We start from the raw sequence: 20460 nt of genomic DNA, 5'->3' as shown, positions 1-20460 counted from the left end.
GTGAACGTAAATCTTTGTGCAAAGCAGGCGCTCGGCTCTGTAAGCAGCCTGCCTGTGGGGACTGGTGTACAGCTGGCGAAACACAGACTGCAGGTGGACAGGCGGCCCTTATGGGCGAAGCCGCGCAGTGGTTAAGGTGCTGCTGCATAAATCATTCTAGCACAGACTGTCCTGCTAAAAACTCCCTAATTTCACACCTGAAACAATGACAATGTGACCTATCCAAGATTTCGCCTGGCTGTCTTTCAGTTTTGCCACAGATACTACCGGCACGTATAATGGTCCCAAAGGTGTTACAATCGCTAATTTCCAGAATGATTGGATCCGTGGAGCCAGAAACTAATTACGTGGTTTGCTTTCTTTGAACTATTTCCATCAATTTGCTATAACGAGAGCCTGGCATGCCACACGACTCCATGAGTACGAAACCAAGGAGAAAAATGGCCAAAAAGCAATTGGTAGCTGTCTCTCAGTCGACAATCATCAGTTTCACAAGATGTGGCACACTAAGTATTTGGGTAATGCTATCTTGAAGAGTATGTGCTTAGCGGATTCACTTATTAGGCATGCTGCGTCTACAAATATGAATTCCCTTTCAGAGTGAGGGGCAGCGTTAACTACAAATATATATATTTTTGACAGCAGGGGGAAAAAAAATCGTTGCTTGTTTTGATATACTGAACAACTGAACATAAACTAAAGCACACAATTTTAGCAGGATGATTTTTGATTATATATATATATATTAGAGCTGTCAAACTATTAAAATATTTAATCTAATTAAAAATGCAACTGTCATAATTAACTCAAATGAACAAAAAAATTAATCGTGATTGCTCACACATTTTTTATCGTTTCTGAATTTACATTTGTTCAATTTACATTTGTTGTCCTATTTTTCCCCATTTTAATGCTCTCATCAACTTGGAATCATGAATCAGTTTTCTATGTGCCAAATGCAAATATTTACTGAAATAATTTCAATTTTACATGAACATTTTTCACTTGGAGCAGTTGTTCACACATAATCTCTCACACAATATTACTGTCCATCGACAAAAGTGAAAAAATTTTTGTCACACAACAACTGCTTTAACAGCTTTTTTAATGAAATCAAAACAGAGCAATATAACATTATAAAGTGCACATCTAAGGTACCATATTTTCACGACTATAGGCGCCATTAAAAGTCTTAAATTTTCTCCAAAATGGACAGGACGCCTTATGGTGCGGAGCGTCCTTTATATGCGCTGAGATCCAAAATCTGACTGACAGCCGACACGCTGTTTATATAGAGAAAAGGTGGAAGTGACTGTGGCCAGGCATGCGGGAAAGAAGTCGGCCAATCAGGGAAGGGTGGGCGTGTATATATACATATATGGAGAGGGGGAGAGAGAGAGAGAGAGAGAGAGGGAGAGAGAGGACAGGCAAGCTAGTCTGCCAGTGGTGAAGGGTGGGCGTGTAAGTGGACGCTAAAGGGACGCCTCAAGCCAGTACCAACACTTGTATAGAGTGTGGCAATGTGCATTGTTGCAAAACAACTCCGGTTTTGGTTTCTAAGAACCCCTGAAAATAAATTCGACAAAAAGACAAGCCTACGAAGCTCAGTTCAAACTTAAAGCCACCGGTTATGCTTTTGGCATGCGTGCCCATCTCACAGCAGCGGTGAAAAAACAAGTCAAGCAAATGAACTCTGAGCTTGCCGTTATTCGCGGAGGCTTGACTAAAGAACTCCAACCGCTGGACATTGGCATCAACAGGGCGTTCAAAGTAAAGTTGCGAACGGCATGGGAACAATGGATGATTGGTGGCAAACACAACTGCCCGGTTCAAAGTAAAGTTGCGAACGGCATGGGAACAATGGATGATCGGTGGCAAACACAACTTTACAAAGAGTGAGAGGGAGCGCTTGGCGAGTTACGCCACAATACGCAACAACGAGAGGGAACGCGGCGTTTTTGATGGATTACGGTACTTGCACAATTGTTCAATTCGTTCTACACAAACGCGCTGCCACCATGCTTCGCTCTGTTCTTTACTTTCAAATGTGGCAAAGCTTCACACGAGAGAAATGTTCACTTTGCTGTTGCTACTCCTTCTTTCCGCTCGGCAATGCGTAGCAACTCACACTAGCATGTGATGCATTCAATGACAACTGAGATGTGCAGTCCTCTGCTTCTGATACAGAGGATGAGGACTTTGATGGATTTCTGGGTGATGATTGATCGAAAAACGTGAGAACATTGTACGATGGCTAAATAAAATACACCCGAACTCAGTTCTGCTTTCGTTGCCTTTTTAAAAACATGTTTTAGCTTCGAGCTTCAGTGTGTGCTTCAAGCTAACGTGTTAGCGAACGTGTTAGCATGCATGCATGCCTCATAATCATCATCATCATTTATTAGCTATATATGTATACACATAACAGAATTCAACAGGTGCGGACGCATGCATAAATTGCTAGGATCAAACAGTACATTACTGGACTAGTCAATGCTTAAAACACTCTGTGCTTAAATCTTTGTTCAGAAGACGGACTGCATTAGGGAAAAAACTTTCGCGATGGCGACTAGTTTTACCAAGTATCGATCTGTATCTTCTACCGGATGGAAGTTCTTCAAAAAATTCGTTAGCAGGTTGAGAGTCATCTTGTGTGATTGAATGAGCTCTCCGCAGTGAGCGCTGAACATAAATCTCGTCCAAAGACGTTACATCATGACCGATAATTCTGGAAGCGGTTTTAACGACTCGCTCGAGCAAGCGCCGGTCGTCGACCGTTGCACGACCAAACCAGACCGTGATCGAGAGCGATAAAACGCTCTCGATCACCGCCCGGTAGAATTTTGTCAGAATGCGCTGGCCGACCCCGAAGCTCCTCAAGCGTCGCAGAAAGAACATGCGTTGCTGAGCTTTTGCTACACAGTGGCCGACATGCGCCGACCAGGTCAAGTCACTAGAGATGTGAATCCCCAGGAACTTGAAGGTTTCAACGATTTCGACGTCCGTGCCGTTGATAACCATCGGCTCCAGAGGAGCCAAGGGTTTCTTCGGATTGTCCTGACGGAAGTCGACGATTACTTCCTTCGTCTTCGAGACATTGAGCTCGAGATTGTTCTCGGTGCACCACATCACCAGTTCGTCGACCTGGCGGCGGTAGTCGCGCTCACTGGCCACAATGAACCCAGCAACGGTGATGTCGTCGGCAAATTTAAAGAAGTGACAATCAGTAAATGAGGCCACGCAATCATGTGTCATCAGGGAATACAGAAGGGGAGACAGGCAGCATCCCTGTGGAGCGCCTGTACTCAGAATTAGTTCACTGGACACTGAGGAGCCGACTTTAACAACCTGCGGTCTCAGACAAAGAAAGTCATAAATCCAGTGACACAAGTTCAGCGGAAGTCCTAAATTTAGAAGTTTTGTAAAAAGCTTGGACGGAAGAATTGTGTTGAAGGCGGAACTAAAGTCTATGAAAAGAAGTCGGCAGTAGGTCGGAGTACTCTTGTGAAGATGTCGGTACACTTTCTCAAGCGCTATAGACACAGCGTCATCTACTGACCGGTTCGCCTTGTAGGCAAACTGGTACGGGTCCATAGAACGAGGTAGTAACGACTGGAGAACATCCTTCACTAGGCGTTCGAAAGACTTCATGACATTTGAAGTCAGAGCCACTGGGCGGAAGTCGTTTAGAGTAGTTATCGGCGAGCGTTTTGGTACGGGAATGATGACAGATGCTTTGAAAAGTGCAGGAACTTTGCAAAGACGAAGTGACCAGTTGAAGATTTCTGTGTAGATTCCACCGAGTTGCTGTGCGCACATCTTGAGGAGACGGTTCGAGACTTTGTCGGGACCCGTCGCTTTATGGACGTTTGCGCGTTTAAACTGCTTCACGGTGTCAGTAGTAGAAATCTTCAGACGATCAGGATCTTCGGGTTCATCGCTGGTATTAGGCTTTGGCATTGACTTTTCAAACCGGCTGTAGAACCTGTTCAGCTCATCAGGTAGAGTTGGGTCGTCAGGATCAGAGTTCTTGTTGCCGCCAGACTTGTACGGCGCTATTTTCCGCACTCCCCGCCAGAGGTCGCGACTATTTGTAGACTCGAGGGAATCCTCGAGTTTCCTGGCGTAGTCGCGTTTGGCGGTTTTGACGGCGGACTTGAACCGATACTTTGATGATTTGTACGCGGCCGCATCTCCAGACTGAAAGGCTGTTTGACGAGCACGTGATTCGCGCCTGAGGGCACCGCCAAACCAGGGTTTCTGATTCGGATAAGCGGTCACTTCCTTGATGGGGAGGCATAAATCCTCGCAGAATGTGACGTAATCAGTCACCGCCTCGGTACACTCATCCAGGGTCGCATTTTCTAGGAACACATCCCAGTCCGTGCATTCAAAACATCCACGGAGTCGATCAATGGCATCGGACGTCCACTGCCGGACTGTCCTCTTGAATGGTTTCTCACGCTTGAATTGAGATTTGTACGTCGGGATGAGGTGGACACAGGCATGGTCAGAGGTACCGAGGGGGGCACGTCGCAGTGACTGATAGGCGTCCTTTATCGTGGTGTAGCAGTGATCGAGGGTATTCGGCCCCCGAGTTGGGCAAGTCACGTGCTGGTAGAACTTTGGAAGAGTTTTACGGAGATTACATTGATTAAAGTCGCCGGCAATGATAGAAATAGCCCCTGGATTCGCGGTCTCATTGTTCGCGATGACGTCAGCGAGCTGGTTCATTGCCTTCTTGGTGTCGGCTTTGGGTTCGCTGTAGACAACTGTCAGTAGAATTGAAGGGAACTCTCGTGGTAAATAGAAGGGACGGCAGCGAATGGTGAGGCATTCAAGTTCCGGAGTACACGACCTAGAAATAACCTTTGTATCGGTGCACCAGGACTCGTTGATCAAAAAGCACACACCACCGGCCTTGCTTTTGTTGACCTGGTCAAATTCACGATCGAATCTGAACAAGGCGAATCCGGGGGGTGTAACAGCGGCGTCGGGTATCTTTGACTCTAACCAGGTTTCGGTGATACAAAAAACGTTACATGTTCTGAAGTCCTGTCGCGAGTCCATGAGGCTGATTAGCTCGTCCATCTTGTACCGCAGCGATTGCACGTTTGCCAGCATGATGCTCGGTAGAGGGGCACGGGAATTACGTTTCCGGAGTTTCACCAGCGCACCCCCTCTCGATCCCCGCCTCCGCCGGCTAACGGGTCGTATTCTACGAGTAGACTGGCTGGGTTCTGGAGACTCGGACAGGATTTCCTCGATCAAAATACGAGCTTCTAGGGCAAAGTGAGGCAACTCACCAGAACTGTATCGATGCTTGAGTAAATCCTCCCTAGTATAGTGAAAACACTGACACGATTTAGTCCAGATAACAGAAAATAAAAGCCAAATTATTGCACAGCGTAGCACCATGTCGCCATTGCCCGGCGCCATCTTGGACTGCCGTATGTTTAAGCGTATGTTTTACCACTGTAAAACTGCGGCCATTAGTACGGTGGGTCGAATAGTCGTGAAAATACGGTACACTAGTACTCAGCCTATAGTGGATTTAAACCATGGTTGCATACTTCGTTTTTCTCAAGTTTGCTTTGAACACAGCAGTCTGTTTCTGTATGTTTGTTGGAGAATAACGAGACCCCGGACACCAGTGTTCGTTATGTGCCGCTGTATTCAAAACTGCCGGCCGTACAAACAAGCGCACCCATTCCCCCGTGCTGCTGGGGCAAACCATTCTGTAAGAGGGGGGTTTCACTCCCCCTAACAAAGTCAGGCTATGTTGATTATGTTGGTACTTCTTGCGCGGAAGTCTCTCTACGGTTTTTGCGTCTACCTCATTTCGGATGACTACACTTGGTTCGATGACAACACTGGAGACGTTTTATTTTCGCTAGGTCGCTACCACTGCACCGCTGAACTTTCGTTGTCATGTCACCGCCTCTGCGCACCGTCACTGTCAGACGAACACAGAGAAGCTCCACCCGCTCTATTTATAGGACACGGAACGCTATAACCTTCCACACAAAATAGTTCCAAACAAGTAACAATCGCGTCAGTGTCACACATCGTATACCTGTATGATACGCAGAGAGAGAAGAACAGGTAACTTTGATCTTGTCAGTGGAGCAATCTGGCAACTTTTTAAAAGTACACTTTCCATTCATAAACTCTTTAAGTATCCTTTTTCGGTGTCTCGTGCTGCCGTGGCTGGCAAAACAGACATGGGCGTGGACTTCTGCAGCGCGCTTGTTGTTTTGTTCTGGTGTATTTTATAGACCAACATAATATCCGCTTGTGACGTGTGCCGCGTTAATCTCGCGAGAAAAAATTGAATCCCGTTAAAATTCATTTAAATTAATGCCAATAAAAACGCGCTAAACTGACAGCTCTAATTATATATATATATATATATATATATATATATATATACACACATACATACACTGTATATATACACAGTATATAACATACACACACACACACACGGTTAGAGATACTTGTCTTTTGGATGAAATTGCAGGACGAGCCTAAAATGTATTGAAACCTTTCCAGGTGACCTTAATGTGACATATGTCCAACTGTTAAATGTTTCTGTACTTTCCACACAAGTTGCTGTTCTCTAACAGATGCTTAATGGCAAACTTCACAACAGGCGTATGATCCTTGAATTGACCAATAAATGTCCTGGTTCAATTAGAACTGCTGTTTACAGTTGTCCTCCTCATGATGTTCACGTCTTGACAGCATGAGACCAAGACGACATCTAACAATGGACAGTTCCTTGCCATTGTAATGCTTCAAACAGGACGTTATCAGACGGAAGTGGCCACTGAGCTTAGCGTGTCACAGGGTGTCATCAGGTTGCAACAGAGATACAGAGAGACTGGAAGAGTCACAGAAAGATGAAGAGGTGGGCGTCCTTTGGCCACATCCTATGCTGATGACCGCTACATTGTGAACAATGCCCTGAGAAACAGGACGATGAATGCCACTCAACTCCAGGCATGTTTAAGGGAAGTGAGAGGCACCAGTGGGTCACAACAGACCATTCAAAACCATTTACAGTACATCAGCATGGTGTGCGTGCTAGACGACCTGCAAGGGTACCTGGCCATCCCATCGGGCACAGGGGTTATCGTCTTGCATGGACCAGGGAGCATTACACTGCGACCAGTGGACCTCAGTGCTGTTCTCTGATCAAAGTCGATTACCATTGAGCAGAAATGATGGCCGGCAACAATGTTGGAGATGTCAAGGAGAGCCCTACGCATCAGCCACTGTTGTCACCAGACGAGCTTTTGGTGGTGGCGGTGTTACAGTGTGGGCTGGTGCGTCCAGTCGGTACAGATCTGCCCTACACTTTGTGACAAGCCCATATTACCTGAATAGTATTACTCGTCGAGTGATTGTATCCTTACATAAATAACAGGGCCTAGCTTCATCTTCATGGACAACAATGCTCCAGCTCATCGAAGTCACAACATCAGGGAACGGCTGTTGGAGACTGGTGTACCTCAAATGGAATGGCCTGCACTTTCTCCAGACCTAAATCCTATTGAAAACCTGTGGGATCTGCTAATTCGCCCTGTCGAGGCTCGAAAATCTGCAACCCAGAACCTCAATGATCTGGGAGATGCCCCTCAAAAAGAGCGGGATGCCATGCCTCAGCAAACAATAAGTCGACTTTTGAACAACGTGAGGCGTCGTTGTCAAGCTGTAACTGATACTCAAGGGCACAAGACGAGTTATAGAGTTGTTGAAATTTTTTGTCGCGGTGTACCCACCATTGTTGTTAACTTCTGTTTCAATTTACTGTTTGAGATGAGGAAATCATGAGCGCATCCTTTTACTTTCATGATATCACTGTAGTGTGAATTTTTTACATTGACCATAAATTTCACCCAAAAGCCAAATGCCCCTAACTTTATGTGAGTACTGTATATATAAGACACATTCTTTAAAATCAAAATGGTAACTGATTTAAACTAAAAGGTAATTTTTTTTCTCCTCTTGACAAGCCACATCCTCATTTTCTTCGGCCCAGAATTTACATCCTGTACATTAGGGCAATTGCCAAGACAAGAATGTCCGCAAGTTTTAAGGCTCTACCTCATGGTGTGCTGGTTTGGAGCAGGGAGAAGGCTGTAGTAAGGCTGGACGCCAGAGACTGCCACTGCACCTTGTCCTGGTTGGCATGATGACACTAACATCGGCCCTGCATGTTGTGGCAAGGAAACCTGCGATGGACCAATGAAATGCGTTAGTAGAGCAACAAAGACTCGCTCTACATTGCTCTGTGTAGATTCTTAATGTTGAGAACAAATATGTGGAGTATCTTCTAAAATCAATTTTCGGCTGTTTTCGGTTCCTCACTTTCTTCGTCAGTCAATCTCGTGTCTTCCGTGTAGACACTTTCATTTGCACAAAACGATGTATGAACTGATACTGATCTGCACCAGCTGGCTACAAAATTATATTGACAGATTATCAAACTAAAAACTCTACTATCTTTGTAAAGTCAGTCTCTCTTCAATTGTATCTCATGGTGTAAGAGGTCACATAACGTTGTGGCAGACCGGTGTATTTACATACCTGGTAAGACTGCATTGGGGAGTACTGGACCATCATGCCTTGCATCTGGCTGCTTATATTGCTTTGTTGGACACCGGTGAGAGCAAAGTTGAGTGTTGGCTGCATGCCCACTATAGTCTGGTAGGATGCTGGGCTTGACATCACAGGCTGGTGCACTGACAAACAACAAAAGGCAAAGCACTCAGGCCACACTCCAAGAAGTGGCGAGGACGGAGCAGTGGAGTCAAATTGGGGATTCAAATGCTTGGCCACAGAGACTGAGCTCTGGCTAATAGGGTCTTTTCAGGATAAACAATCATCAACAAGAATCATGCAGTGCATCAGTTGGGGGAAAAACAGACTGAGATTTCAGCTGTGCAGTCAGTTGAGCTGTTACAGCAAATCAAGGTGTAGGCACTTGGGGTAAATGAGAAAGTCAATATGTCGGAGTTAGCCTGCAGCGGCCTGAAAAAGCAACATGAGTGACCAAATTAAGGTTGAGAGGAGAAAAAAACAAAGCATCAATTTCTTAGTAGTGCCCAAACCACCCAGGCAATCAGACTAGCAGGCCATATTCTCAAATGGCATGAAATGGTGGCGCTGGCTCCTGGCCAGAGGGGGACAATGTCAAGGTGACAAGGCAAGACATTTGGAAATGCAGTCCTCAGTGACACACGTGAGGTGCTGCAAGCGACAAAAGAGAGGACATCCTTTTGTGAAGGTGTCAGCAGTACGCCTCCTGGGAGAAAAGTACAATGAAACAATGAAAGCACTGAGAAGCAAGGAGATGGTTATTTTTATCCACCCGCCTCCCACTTTCCCATACAAACCGAGCATGAAATGACCGCAATTTTAAATGCACCAGATTTATTCCATTTCAGCAGGCAGTGGATGATTGTGTTTCCTCAGACGCAGATAATGGCTGACTATCGCCTCGCTGTTTTTGAGGGATGCCAGTTTGCGGCGGAGGGATTGAATCCTTCCACTAATCTGAGTTAAAGACTGATTTCACATTCCCGTTGTCGATTTATACGGTACCATCAGCGGCATGGCCTGCAGGTGAGGACTGAGGGGCTGAAAAAGAGACCGGTTCACTGTGAGATTCATAGAGGCCTCTCAGACAGCGTCCCGGCCCCGCATCCCGCCTCTCATCAGTTTTCCTCTTAGATCGAATAACGAGGCTGAGAGAGGGTGTAAAAATGATTAAACATATGCTAAGATATTCAAGGGGATTCTCTTTTCTACCCTATATGCAAGTAAGGGTTCTGTGCCTGCACTATTTAGGCTTTAGCACATACATCTTGCAGTGGCTGCTTTTCCTTGCAGTGATTATAAAGACATCAGGGACACAAGTTATTTTTCACTTAGAAATAATTTATTTCATTTGCTGTTGTATGGCATCTGAGCGTGTCCAATTAATGAAGCGAGTAGGGAAACGCTGCTGTAGTCACATATAGAACATGTGTGCACATTTGTATGTGTATGTATGTGTTTGTGTGTGTGTTTGTGTGCGCGCGAATATGAGCTGGCGGCAGCAAGGAGGTGACAGAACAGACGCTCCTACAGAAGGGCACAGAAAGTAAGAGTGTTCGAGCAATCCTGCAGAGGAATCTGGATTCAAAAACACAAAGGACAGGAAGAGAATGCAATTATGTGCCCTATTGTAAAATGATACTTGAGTGTGAGAATTGCTACCTTGCTGCTGGGACAGGGTTTGGGTGTGAAGGCCGTTATGCGGCAAATAGTTTACAGGCGGGCGGTAGTGCTGCTGCTGCTGCTGGCTGGAGCAGGTAGGATGGTGGATTGATGAACAATAGCAAGCAGATACCTGTGAGAAGCATAAAAGATCAAATAGAACATCAAAGCAAAAGAACAAGTGGAATCCCATTTGACTGAGTAACTGCTGAGCTACCTGCTGGACCGGCTGGTTCAGAGTGGACCCAGGAAAAGCCGCATGACCAGTCATGCCGCTGGGGTAGGTTTGGTGAGGTCCTGGAGTTGGAAGCGGTACAGGCTGGCCTTGGAGCATCCCTGGAGTTCCCGCAACCACGTAATTAGAAACTTGCTGGGGTGCTCCATGCAACACTACCGGAGCGGAATGGTGGTGGTACAATGCTGCATAATGGTGGCCATCTGCAGCCGGCGCTCCATTGTTGGGCTGCTGCGTCAATGTCATGTGACTGAATTGGGTGTTGAGATTTTCAGGCTGGAAAAGAGATTTAAAATCAATTGATGTGTACATCCACAATAATAATCCCGTGTTGGTACTGAGAAGAGGTCATTAAATGCAGCATTAACACCATAACGAGGTCGATTATTGGGGAGAACTATTTTTTTATTATTCATATGGATGAATACAGCTTTACCAATTAAGACTATCTACAAGCCAAGTGCTAAATCAAGAAGGGTAAAACTAATTTTAGATACCGAGTTTAAATAAAACCCCGTCTGCAGAGACAAGAGGAGCCAAAAGTGAATTTTAACTATCCATACCAATACCCCATTACACCTAAAGTCTACTCTGACATGTGGTAAAAGTCATGTTTTTAGTCATGTATTATTCAGCACTAACATCTGGTGATGAATTAAATATTAATGCAGCTTTCGACAATCATAATTAGTTGCAAAAACCACAAGATAAACTAAAACCAGGTCAGAAATGGGGCTATCGGCTCTTTCCGGATTTTACTTTCCAATACATTAGTTTTCAACAATGTTCAAGGTGACTGACTAAAACAGCAAAGAACATCGAAAAATAACTGATTTTTAATCAGCAGAGAAAGAATAATGAACTGTAAAATCAGTTGTCTACCACAGTGTACTGTTGGTTGTCACAGACTGGCGGGAACAGAGGAGGAAGATGGTACGAGACTGTTGGGTTCTGAGCAGGCTCTGAGGACGGCTGGAATGGATGACACAATGGCTGAAGAGACAAGGAAAAATGAAAACAGTTGAGATCAGGTGAATGGAAGCCTGGCATTGATGTCATTTGACCACTTGCCAAGGACCTGCACTACCCCCCACCCGATCTCCGTCAATCTCCATGTAAAATGACAACTTCCATTTACAATGACCATATTGGCAGACTTAGAGGAGACTTCTACTGCAAAGAGGAATGGCTTTTGCTGGATGCTAGGAAAAAATCCAGTTCAGGGAGCTCATAGAGAATGTCTCCTGTACGGCTTCAACATAATTCTGGTCAACCATCTAACAGGTCGGGAGTAGAGCGCAGTCCACCATCAACACTAAATACTGTAGTGGGGATGGTCCTCAATTCAGGAAGTTGTGAGTCGATGGGGAGAATAGTTTGAAGACCTCAATTCCACAGACTTGTCTTTCGAAGGGGAAACAAAGCCGGGGGACCCTGAGCTGGGCTCTCCAATCTCTTGATTTGAGGTCATCTATGTGGTCAAAAAGTTCTTTGGAAGGATGCAGGTTTAGATTTGATTCGCCCAGAGTTCCTGAAGGCTGTGGACCTTGTGACTGGTCTTAGTTAACGCATCTCTGCAACATCGTGTGGACATCAGAAAGAGTGCTTCTGGATCATCACATCAGGGAGATGGTTACCCTTTTTGAAAAAATGTTCATGCACTCCTCAGCGTCCTTCTTAAGGTCTATTAAGGGTTCCGGAGCGGAGGGTTGGGCTGGAAGTCAAAACCTCAGATTCAGAGGTAACCGTGTGGTTTTCTTTTTGGTCATGGAACATTGAACCAAGCTTTTTCCCCTCAGCAGAGATCTGGCATTGAAGGAGGTCTGGTTTGGTGCCCTTGGAATTGGGTCTCTGCGTTTTGCACATGATGTGGTTCCATTGGCCGCATCAAGCCGCAATATTTAACTTTTGCTGGTACCTGCAAATCTACAACCGTGGTTCTCAGTCGTTAAAGCGTGGAGACCCTCACTGGAAAAGTATCTTGTTCACAAGTGAGGGAAGAGCGGGAGATCGACAGATGGATTGGTGCAACATCTACAGTGATGAGGACTGTCTGTCATGTGGAAGACAGAGCCTAAAGTCAAATTGACAATTTACTGTTTGACCTACGTTCTCACCCGAATCTACACTGTATATCGTCACAAAAACCACAAATACAGATGGCCAAAATGAGTTTCCTTAGAAGGGTGTTTCGACCCAACCACTTAGCTGGCTAGGATTGTATCGGGATAACCCCGGAAGAGCTGGATGAAGTGGCTTGGGCTAGGAAAGTAGAAGCGTTTCTATTAAGCCTGCGTACTTCAAGATCACGGCACCCTTTGATGCACTGGAAAAAAATAATTGTTTACACGTGTATTCCCACTGACCTGCGAGTGGAGGTGATTGATGTGCTGTGGTTGACTTGCAGCGGAGGTCGGCTGTTGCAGCAACTTCCCTTGATGTCGGCCCCTGCTGGCAGGGGCTGCGATGCTGGCCGAACTATAAACTACCGCACTGCTATTAGAATGAATGAAAGGTTTTCCTGTCGGAAGAAATTCAAAAGAGAAAAGAAACGTGTGAAAGAAGCCACAAGAGTCTGCGTCATGAAAAACACACAATTGCGCCTGAAACAGACACACCAGTAAGACACTTTTTTGGAGCATTTTGTAAGCTAGCTCTTTTTAAATCTATTCGGGCTGCAAAAATGAATCGATAAAAATCTATATTTCGATTTGCTCTGTTGCGTGATTATTAACTTAATCCCCCTGTACTATCCCTGCTGTGTGCCTTGTTGAGCACACTAGTTATGCTGTGCATACCGTGGCCTGTTATGGGCAGTGTGGTGTATGAATGCATATCAATTTATCAGATTAAAGACAAGAATAAGAAAGTTGCAATAAGAAGAATGTATACACATGAAAAAAATTGTTGGTACCCCACTGTTCATGAAAGAAAAATCCACACTGATCGCCTAAAAAATAACTTGAATCTGACAGAAGAATAAGACATGAAAAATTACACACACACGCACGCACGCACGCACAATATTTACGGTTTCACAACACTGTATCATGGAGTAGTCATTCTAGCAATGTAACAGCGGTGGCTAAGATCGGCTTGTTTCGTGTGTATGTTTGTACAATGTACAGCATTTTTACCCTAAAGTCTGGTATTGTGCTGGTTAACCTTCTCAATACTAGTAAAATAAATTACAGCTTTGAATGTTCATAAAGCAGGTTTGCTTGTCATATTTTGTGCATATTATGACAAATAGATGGAATCTCTTATTTATTTTTTAAACCCGATGCATCGATTAATTGAAACAATAACAGAGCGATTATTTTAAAATAATCCTTAGCTGTAGCCCTCAAAGCAACTGTGTGCATTACACGCTGAGCTGTAATTCTTCCCTTAAGGAATACTGACCAAAGCAACAGATTGATAGAATTTAGCAGCATCAGAACAATGCAAACTTCAATTTTTAACCACAACATACTGTACATGAAATGAGCACAGGTACCTGTGTGTGGATTCACCAGAATGCTGCCAGGTGGTATCCCTGAAGCCTCGAGTGACATCGCATAATTTGTTCCATCAGCAGAAGGCGTTGGCTGTGACGGGACACTCTTGTCAGGGAGTGGTGAGCCTTTGGTGTCTGCAGCCGGGAGGATAAAAGGCGTTCCAGAGATTTTGGGCCGTAAAGACACTGACACGGTGAAAGGACAGTGTGGACGAGAGAGCGAACTGGATGAAGAACCGAAGCTACCGCTCGATTCTGAACCTGGAATGACCAAACAAAGGGTGGAACACAATCTTAAAAGATGCACAATCCATTTTCTTTAGCTTCCAAGCAACAGCATGACATGAGAATTTACTATCAATGAGGGTGTAGGTGGTGATAATTAAGCAGTGGAGCCAATCCACAGCCAAATAACATGGCGGCGGTTTCATGAACTCCTGAAGGAAGCATTGAGGAAGGAATTGGTAGGGGCGGCACCATATGTGGTTGTAAAGAGATTCTGGTCTCTTTATAAACACATTGGCTAAACCCCAGTGGAATGAAATAAGACGTCGTGGATAAGACAGCTATTATTTGTAGAAAAATATATATTTGGATAGAAAAGTAAATATACAAATAGAAAAAAATATACAGATTATGAAAGCGGGCATGTCCGTCCGACCGAGTGTCATGTCGTCTCCACTAACTTAGCTGTTGTCGTGGCAAGGCTAGCTTAGCTGTTGTCGTAATCAAAGCTCTTTGATGTGTAATGTCCGTTGCGTCAGTACTGATTGGTTGAAGACAAAAGACACGCCTGCGTACACGTCCGCGCTGATGCACGCACAGCGAAGAGCAGCAAACTATCGACTGCAGGGTCATGCTTCACTCGAGTGGCGTCGCTACAGTTGATTTGTCGGTGTGATTATAAAATGCTGAGCAGAATAGAAAGAAAGCATCTTGAAAACAGACACTGGTTTTCACGGAGGTGGAAAAGGCACTTGCTTGCATTTTTGATCTGTGTATAATTTTGCATCTTTCAACTGAGGAAACAAATGGTGTTGGGCGTGTCAGTCCGTCAGCCATCTATCCGTCATTATTTCAGGCTGGCCCCAACCAACCATCCATCCATCCATCCATCGTTGGTGACAGCCCATCGGCGTTGAGAACATACTACCTCACATGCAGGCGCAGCACAAGCAGACCGGAGTTAAATAGTAACCCAAAATAGCGTTGCCAAACTTCCAGTATCACAGCCCGCAATGACATTGTCCCACATTGTTTTTATTTCACCAATCATCACATCGATCTCTCCCGGCCTCCCCATGCGTGTGACCTGGTAAGTACGTTCTTGTCGCCCATTGGCTGTGCTCGACGTACTGAGTCAGCCTGAAATAATGACGGGATGATGACTGATGTGCCCACCACTGGACCTGAACTATGAGGCTATTGCTTCCATTTTGGCTTTAGATGTTAACATTTGCATCTGACCCTCAAAATATTGTATTGTAAGTATTTCCACCTTCATCTGATAAACACATAATTAATTAACTAACGATAAAAATACTGTACACTAATTTGATTAGTGATTAATCGTTTAGAGACCTTGTTTAACTTAAACTAACCTACATTATGATTTCAGCTCATCAAAAGTAACTATTCCCGCATTTCCACTATCCTTCATGAAAGCACACTTAATTATATTTTGTGTTCAATCAAAATGAAAAAATTTTTTTAAACATCTGGTTTTACTTTGGAAAACAATGAGCATTTTTTTTCTGCGTTCCCAACATATGGACCTCACAAACCTGAAACATTAATAATTAATGTACAAACAAAAACAACTGTTAAATCTATTATGAAGATAGGCCATTTTTTTCACTGTAGTTTGAACTACCTGTAATTGACATGCAGTTGTACTTGAAGTGCCTCAGAAGTACTTGCATAAATCAAACTACTGTAGTTGTTCAGCATGGATCAGTACCAAGGAAGTAGCTGAGTTTCAAAAAGACAATATTACTTCGTCTCATGGAATTGCTGATCACTGGCAGTTTATTTGATTTTGTTTAATTATTAAATAAGACCAAATAAATATTAAATACAGTAAATATGTAAACAACAATAACATAATAAAACTGTAAACAGAAATAGAAAAAAAGTATTTTGTAATAAACTGTAATGATAAATACATTTTTATCTGATTATTCAATGGAATGATCAATTGAAAAAAACCCAGAATGAATTAAAATAGATCTGTGAATGAGACTCTTGGAATTGTCTTTTGAGAGGTTACTCTCTTTAGCATGCCCGTTAGCAGTTAAAATGCATGCTCTATAAGGGTTTAGACCTGGATATTGACTTGGCCAGACCTGGATATTGACTTGGCCAGTCTTGCACCGGCCATTGCTTGATGCCGATGTACATCTTTGCTGTTTTGGATCCTGACATTGCTGCATCATGAAGCTCTCCAAATCAGCTTTGTTGTGGCTTCCTTTAAACTGACAGATAAAATGTGTTAAATTGAGTTTCATTTGCTACTGCCATCATGTAGTTCAGCACTGAGGATAAGAATGACCAACCCTAAGAAGAAACCATGCTGAGTTGTCCATTTTCTCAATTGCTTGTTTTTAATGCACTGAAAGCTTTTTTAAAAATCTTGGTTATATCAACAGCTACTTGAAATGTCTTCTCAAAAAAAAAAAAAAAACTCGGCGCCGTTTACTGATTGAATCATCATCTTAATAGGACACACTTGGGCAATAAAACACACTGAATTGTAGTCCAATACATTGGATTACAAAAAATAATGGGTGTATTCAAACAAAACTGAAGTTGTGCGTGATATCCATTGACTGACCCATCGAATTTGCCTTACTGTTGCAAACATTTGGAAGTTGAGTGCAAGTGTCCTTTCCGTTATACTGCATGTTATACATAAAGCATATTTGACAATACAGATGACCTTGACTGTGACCTTTCAACCACTGTATGTGAAGGCATCATTTATGCATTTTCAAAGTAGTGAAGGATATTATTTACGAGGCGGGGAGTGGTTTGAAGGAAAAGGTTCGTTAATTTCTCTTGATAGAATGTCACCTTCATCTTTCATGAGGTGAGATTGCATGCATGTGTGTGTGTATGTGTGCATGTATGTAAGTATGTACAGTATGTATGTGAGAGAGAGAGAGAGAGAGAGAGAGAGAGAGAGAGAGAGAGAGAGAGAGAGAGAGAGAGCGAGAGAGAGATACTTTTTTTTCTTCAGAGATTGAAGCCATTTGTTAGGTTATTGTATGATCAACAATGGCTTGTGTAGCTTCACTCTTGCCTGTTTTGGTAAGCCTCCCAGTGCTCTTACTGCTGGCGGTGCTGTCGCCACGTGCCAGGTCAGGGGAGATGCCGCTGAAGCTGCTGGCCTTGGTGATGGAAGGCCGCGGGACGAGTCGGTTGGAGCTCTCCGAGCTGTCAGTACTGCTCCAAGGTCGCGGCTCACCGTTTGGTGGCTGCGTCTCCGTCTCAGAGCTGCTCTGCCAGCTGGCGTCTGAGGGTCCAGCCCCTGACCTGGTCAGGGTTAAAGTCAGTCTTTCAGTCAGCATCAAGAATCCTGTGCTCACATTGAATTATGTAGGCTTTCAAATCTCCGAGGCTGAATGTTAAACAACAATTGCATCTAGACCAGGCATGTCCAAAGTCCGGCCCGCGGGCCAAATCCGGCCCGCGGTCGAATATCATCCGGCCCTCGGCCCCCGTCATAAAATCAGTGCCGTCTGGCCCGCAGGTTGGGCGCCATGGAACACGTGTTGCATTGACTGAGGTCTCGTAGACTGGTGAGTGATGTTTCATAGAGTACTGCTTCCCTCTAGTGGCTAAATGAGTAATAGCATTCACTAAATGAGTAATAGCATTTAGACACTAGAGGGCATCACTCACGAGTTAACAAGACATCACTCCGTGTTTATATTGACTGATGTCATATTTCAAATTCCTGTTTCAAATGAACCAAAAGAAATTCTTAAGATTGTTGAAATTAAAATAAAAATTGAAATGTGAAACAGGCTGGCTTACTAAAATTTGTTGAACAATATTGAACAATGTTAAGAATGTCAGCCAAGGTCGGCCCCCCGACATTTTACCACATAAAATCTGGCCCCCTTGGCAAAAAGTTTGGACACCCCTGATCTAGACTTTACCATTATGTTCAAAAAAGATGGACAACCCACCATACAAGTTTTACTTAAGGTTACCTTCTTTGTCTTGTGCTTGCTCGTTTCGAGGTTTATTCCATTACAATCGTGCCCGAGATTCTTTTTCTTCAATTTTGGATCTAAATTGAATTTAAAGTTACTCTAAAAGACCTTGAAATTCCTGGATTAATTCCCCTTCATTACTAACATTAATGAATCACTTTAGCTTCATGAACTGAATGAAAGGCGAAATGACATGGTTTCATGATCTCATTGGCCATGACTTGGTCCAGGCCGGATGCTTTACGTAATCTAGTACTAAAAAGCATATTGGAGGGAAGCCTTCCAAGCAACAAGAACAAATCTTTAGGTCAACACTCATGCACTGGCGCAAAATGACAGCAGGATATTTTGCCTCACCTGAAAATAAGCCGCCTGTGCTGGGTACGTGTACATGCATCTTCATCCTGAGCACTGAGAGGGAGGTTGGTGGGAGGTATTAGTAGCAGAACACCGACAACTGATCAGGACCAATCAAGACATCATTCGCTGTTCTGGTTGAAAAAGGGCCATTGAGCATTCTCCAAAATAGAAATGGATGCCATGCACGTTATAGATGAGTTGCATTTACATATTAAAGGATGCACTGACTGTGAAAATGACTCTGGTGAGACTCAGCAAAGATATTGGTTATGATGCCAAAACGTGTAAGGTGCAACTTACGTTTGATCCAGTATGAAGTGATCGCCCTGTGAGTGAAAATTAAATTGGATGATTTCAAGTATAAAAGTAGTGTGATTTACTCAATTGTATTAATCAGCTTGTTCATGTCTTAATAAATGTTTTGTATTGTAGTATCATTGGTTGCAGATCTTTCATCGATATCAAATCGACTCCATTATCGGAGCGTTCACATCTCTACATACTGCCATCCGTAATTGCTGGCAAAAATTGCGTGAATTTGCACAACAAAGGATTAGTGCGTAGACTTGTGCAGCATAGCCCCCATCCCCCATCCCGCCCACACAAGGAGAGCTCACATCATGTGCAAATATTCTTTCTCTGGCTCGCTGGTACTCCTCCTCGCGCTCTTCCATCGATTTGCTTTTCTTGTCTGCTTTCAAGCGCATCCGAATCTGGCAAGGACACAGCACACGCACATACGCACACCCACACACATGCACGCCCACGCACGCACACATGCACATGGCTTTTTAACAGCTATACCAGGGATGCCAGATTGTCCCTCTCGTACTGACATGTCAGAAATAAAAGTGACAGCTTGGTGGTGGCAGCAGGGTGGGGACACCTACCGTGCTGTCGTCGCGATCAAAGCTGGAGTTGTCTCGTTTAAGAATGTAGCGTTTCTGGAAATCGTCTGCCTTGTCATCCTTGATGTGCTCTGAGAATTTCTGATCGGGGCTGTCAGCAGGGAATTTTTAACAGTTAAGGGGGCGAACTTCATTTAAGGTAGATGCTGACAACAACACATGTTAATCAACATGAGGAGGGCATAGAAAACCCCCGGGTGGTTGTGACACACGTGTCAATCTGCAAAAAGATGCTCACATTCTTGTGCTGGTAGTTTTGTTGATGACAACTGACTTTCCGGTGAGGTCCACGTTGTGGTCCATGCCAAAGTAGGCAGCCACACGGTGTAACAACATCCGGTGGTAGGACGTCATAGGCGGGAACGTTCTCTTTTGACTTCTAAAAAGACACGGGGGGGGGCATGAGCTCATCTCTGATAGCAATTGAGGAAAAAAAATGGTATCCGATCAGGGATGTACCAGTCAGAGCATAGCTGCACATCCACAAAATGCTGTAAAAGAACAGTTCTATAAATTCTACAGAATACACACAAAAACCCCATGCTGCTCCTCCTGATGTGGAAAGCACGCACATCAGGGATCAGACAGTGAAAATATCCTTCTGTGCTGTAGAACTCCAAAGCTAATCCCAAAAACATGAGAGGGATGAGATTGAATGTAACCAGAAATGGAACTTACTCATTATTGCTGATGAAATCCAAGATGTCTTGCTCAAGCTTCAGCAGCATAATTCGGTCCCTAAGAAAATAATACAAAGTATTTGAGAGACTTTGACCTCAGAAAGAAATCTGAAATTTGTTTGCCTGACCAAAAGGTGACACTGACTCATCACCACCAAACTGTAGTCAATTTACCTGGGATTGCTCTTTAACGTGTTTACTAAAAACTGATGAAGATCTATGCCCGTTGAATCCGTGTAGTCTTGACTGGAATCTGATCAAAGAAAAAATAGGTCACACAAGCTTTTTT

General features: G+C 44.1%; 1 protein-coding gene across 18 annotated transcripts in view; it reads right to left on the bottom strand.

Moving 5' to 3' along the window:
* Positions 1-20460, bottom strand: part of LOC127591990 (R3H domain-containing protein 1) — a 58527-nt gene that overhangs the window by 12509 nt on the left and 25558 nt on the right. For 14 of the 18 annotated variants that reach the window (XR_007960050.1, XR_007960051.1, XM_052052347.1 and 11 more), the window contains 14 exons: positions 20346-20424; positions 20170-20229; positions 19730-19870; positions 19474-19582; positions 19201-19296; positions 18884-18909; positions 18581-18634; positions 17305-17537; positions 14004-14264; positions 12871-13025; positions 11387-11497; positions 10270-10780; positions 8596-8750; positions 8113-8240 (listed from right to left, as the gene is read on the bottom strand). Coding sequence is in view for 16 of the 18 variants with exons in the window: in XM_052052347.1 (XP_051908307.1) it covers positions 8113-8240; positions 8596-8750; positions 10270-10780; positions 11387-11497; positions 12871-13025; positions 14004-14264; positions 17305-17537; positions 18581-18634; positions 18884-18909; positions 19201-19296; positions 19474-19582; positions 19730-19870; positions 20170-20229; positions 20346-20424 (2119 nt within the window). In the remaining 2 variants the exon portion in view is untranslated. The remainder of the gene's footprint in view (positions 1-8112; positions 8241-8595; positions 8751-10269; positions 10781-11386; positions 11498-12870; positions 13026-14003; positions 14265-17304; positions 17538-18580; positions 18635-18883; positions 18910-19200; positions 19297-19473; positions 19583-19729; positions 19871-20169; positions 20230-20345; positions 20425-20460) is intronic. The other 4 variants (XM_052052408.1, XM_052052426.1, XM_052052418.1 and 1 more) reach the window with 2 other exon arrangements.

This window comes from Hippocampus zosterae, chromosome 2, assembly GCF_025434085.1.
Source record: "Hippocampus zosterae strain Florida chromosome 2, ASM2543408v3, whole genome shotgun sequence".
Lineage (NCBI taxonomy): Eukaryota > Metazoa > Chordata > Actinopteri > Syngnathiformes > Syngnathidae > Hippocampus > Hippocampus zosterae.
Note: the sequence above shows the minus strand (reverse complement) of the source record. Positions and strands in the feature narration are given on the sequence as shown.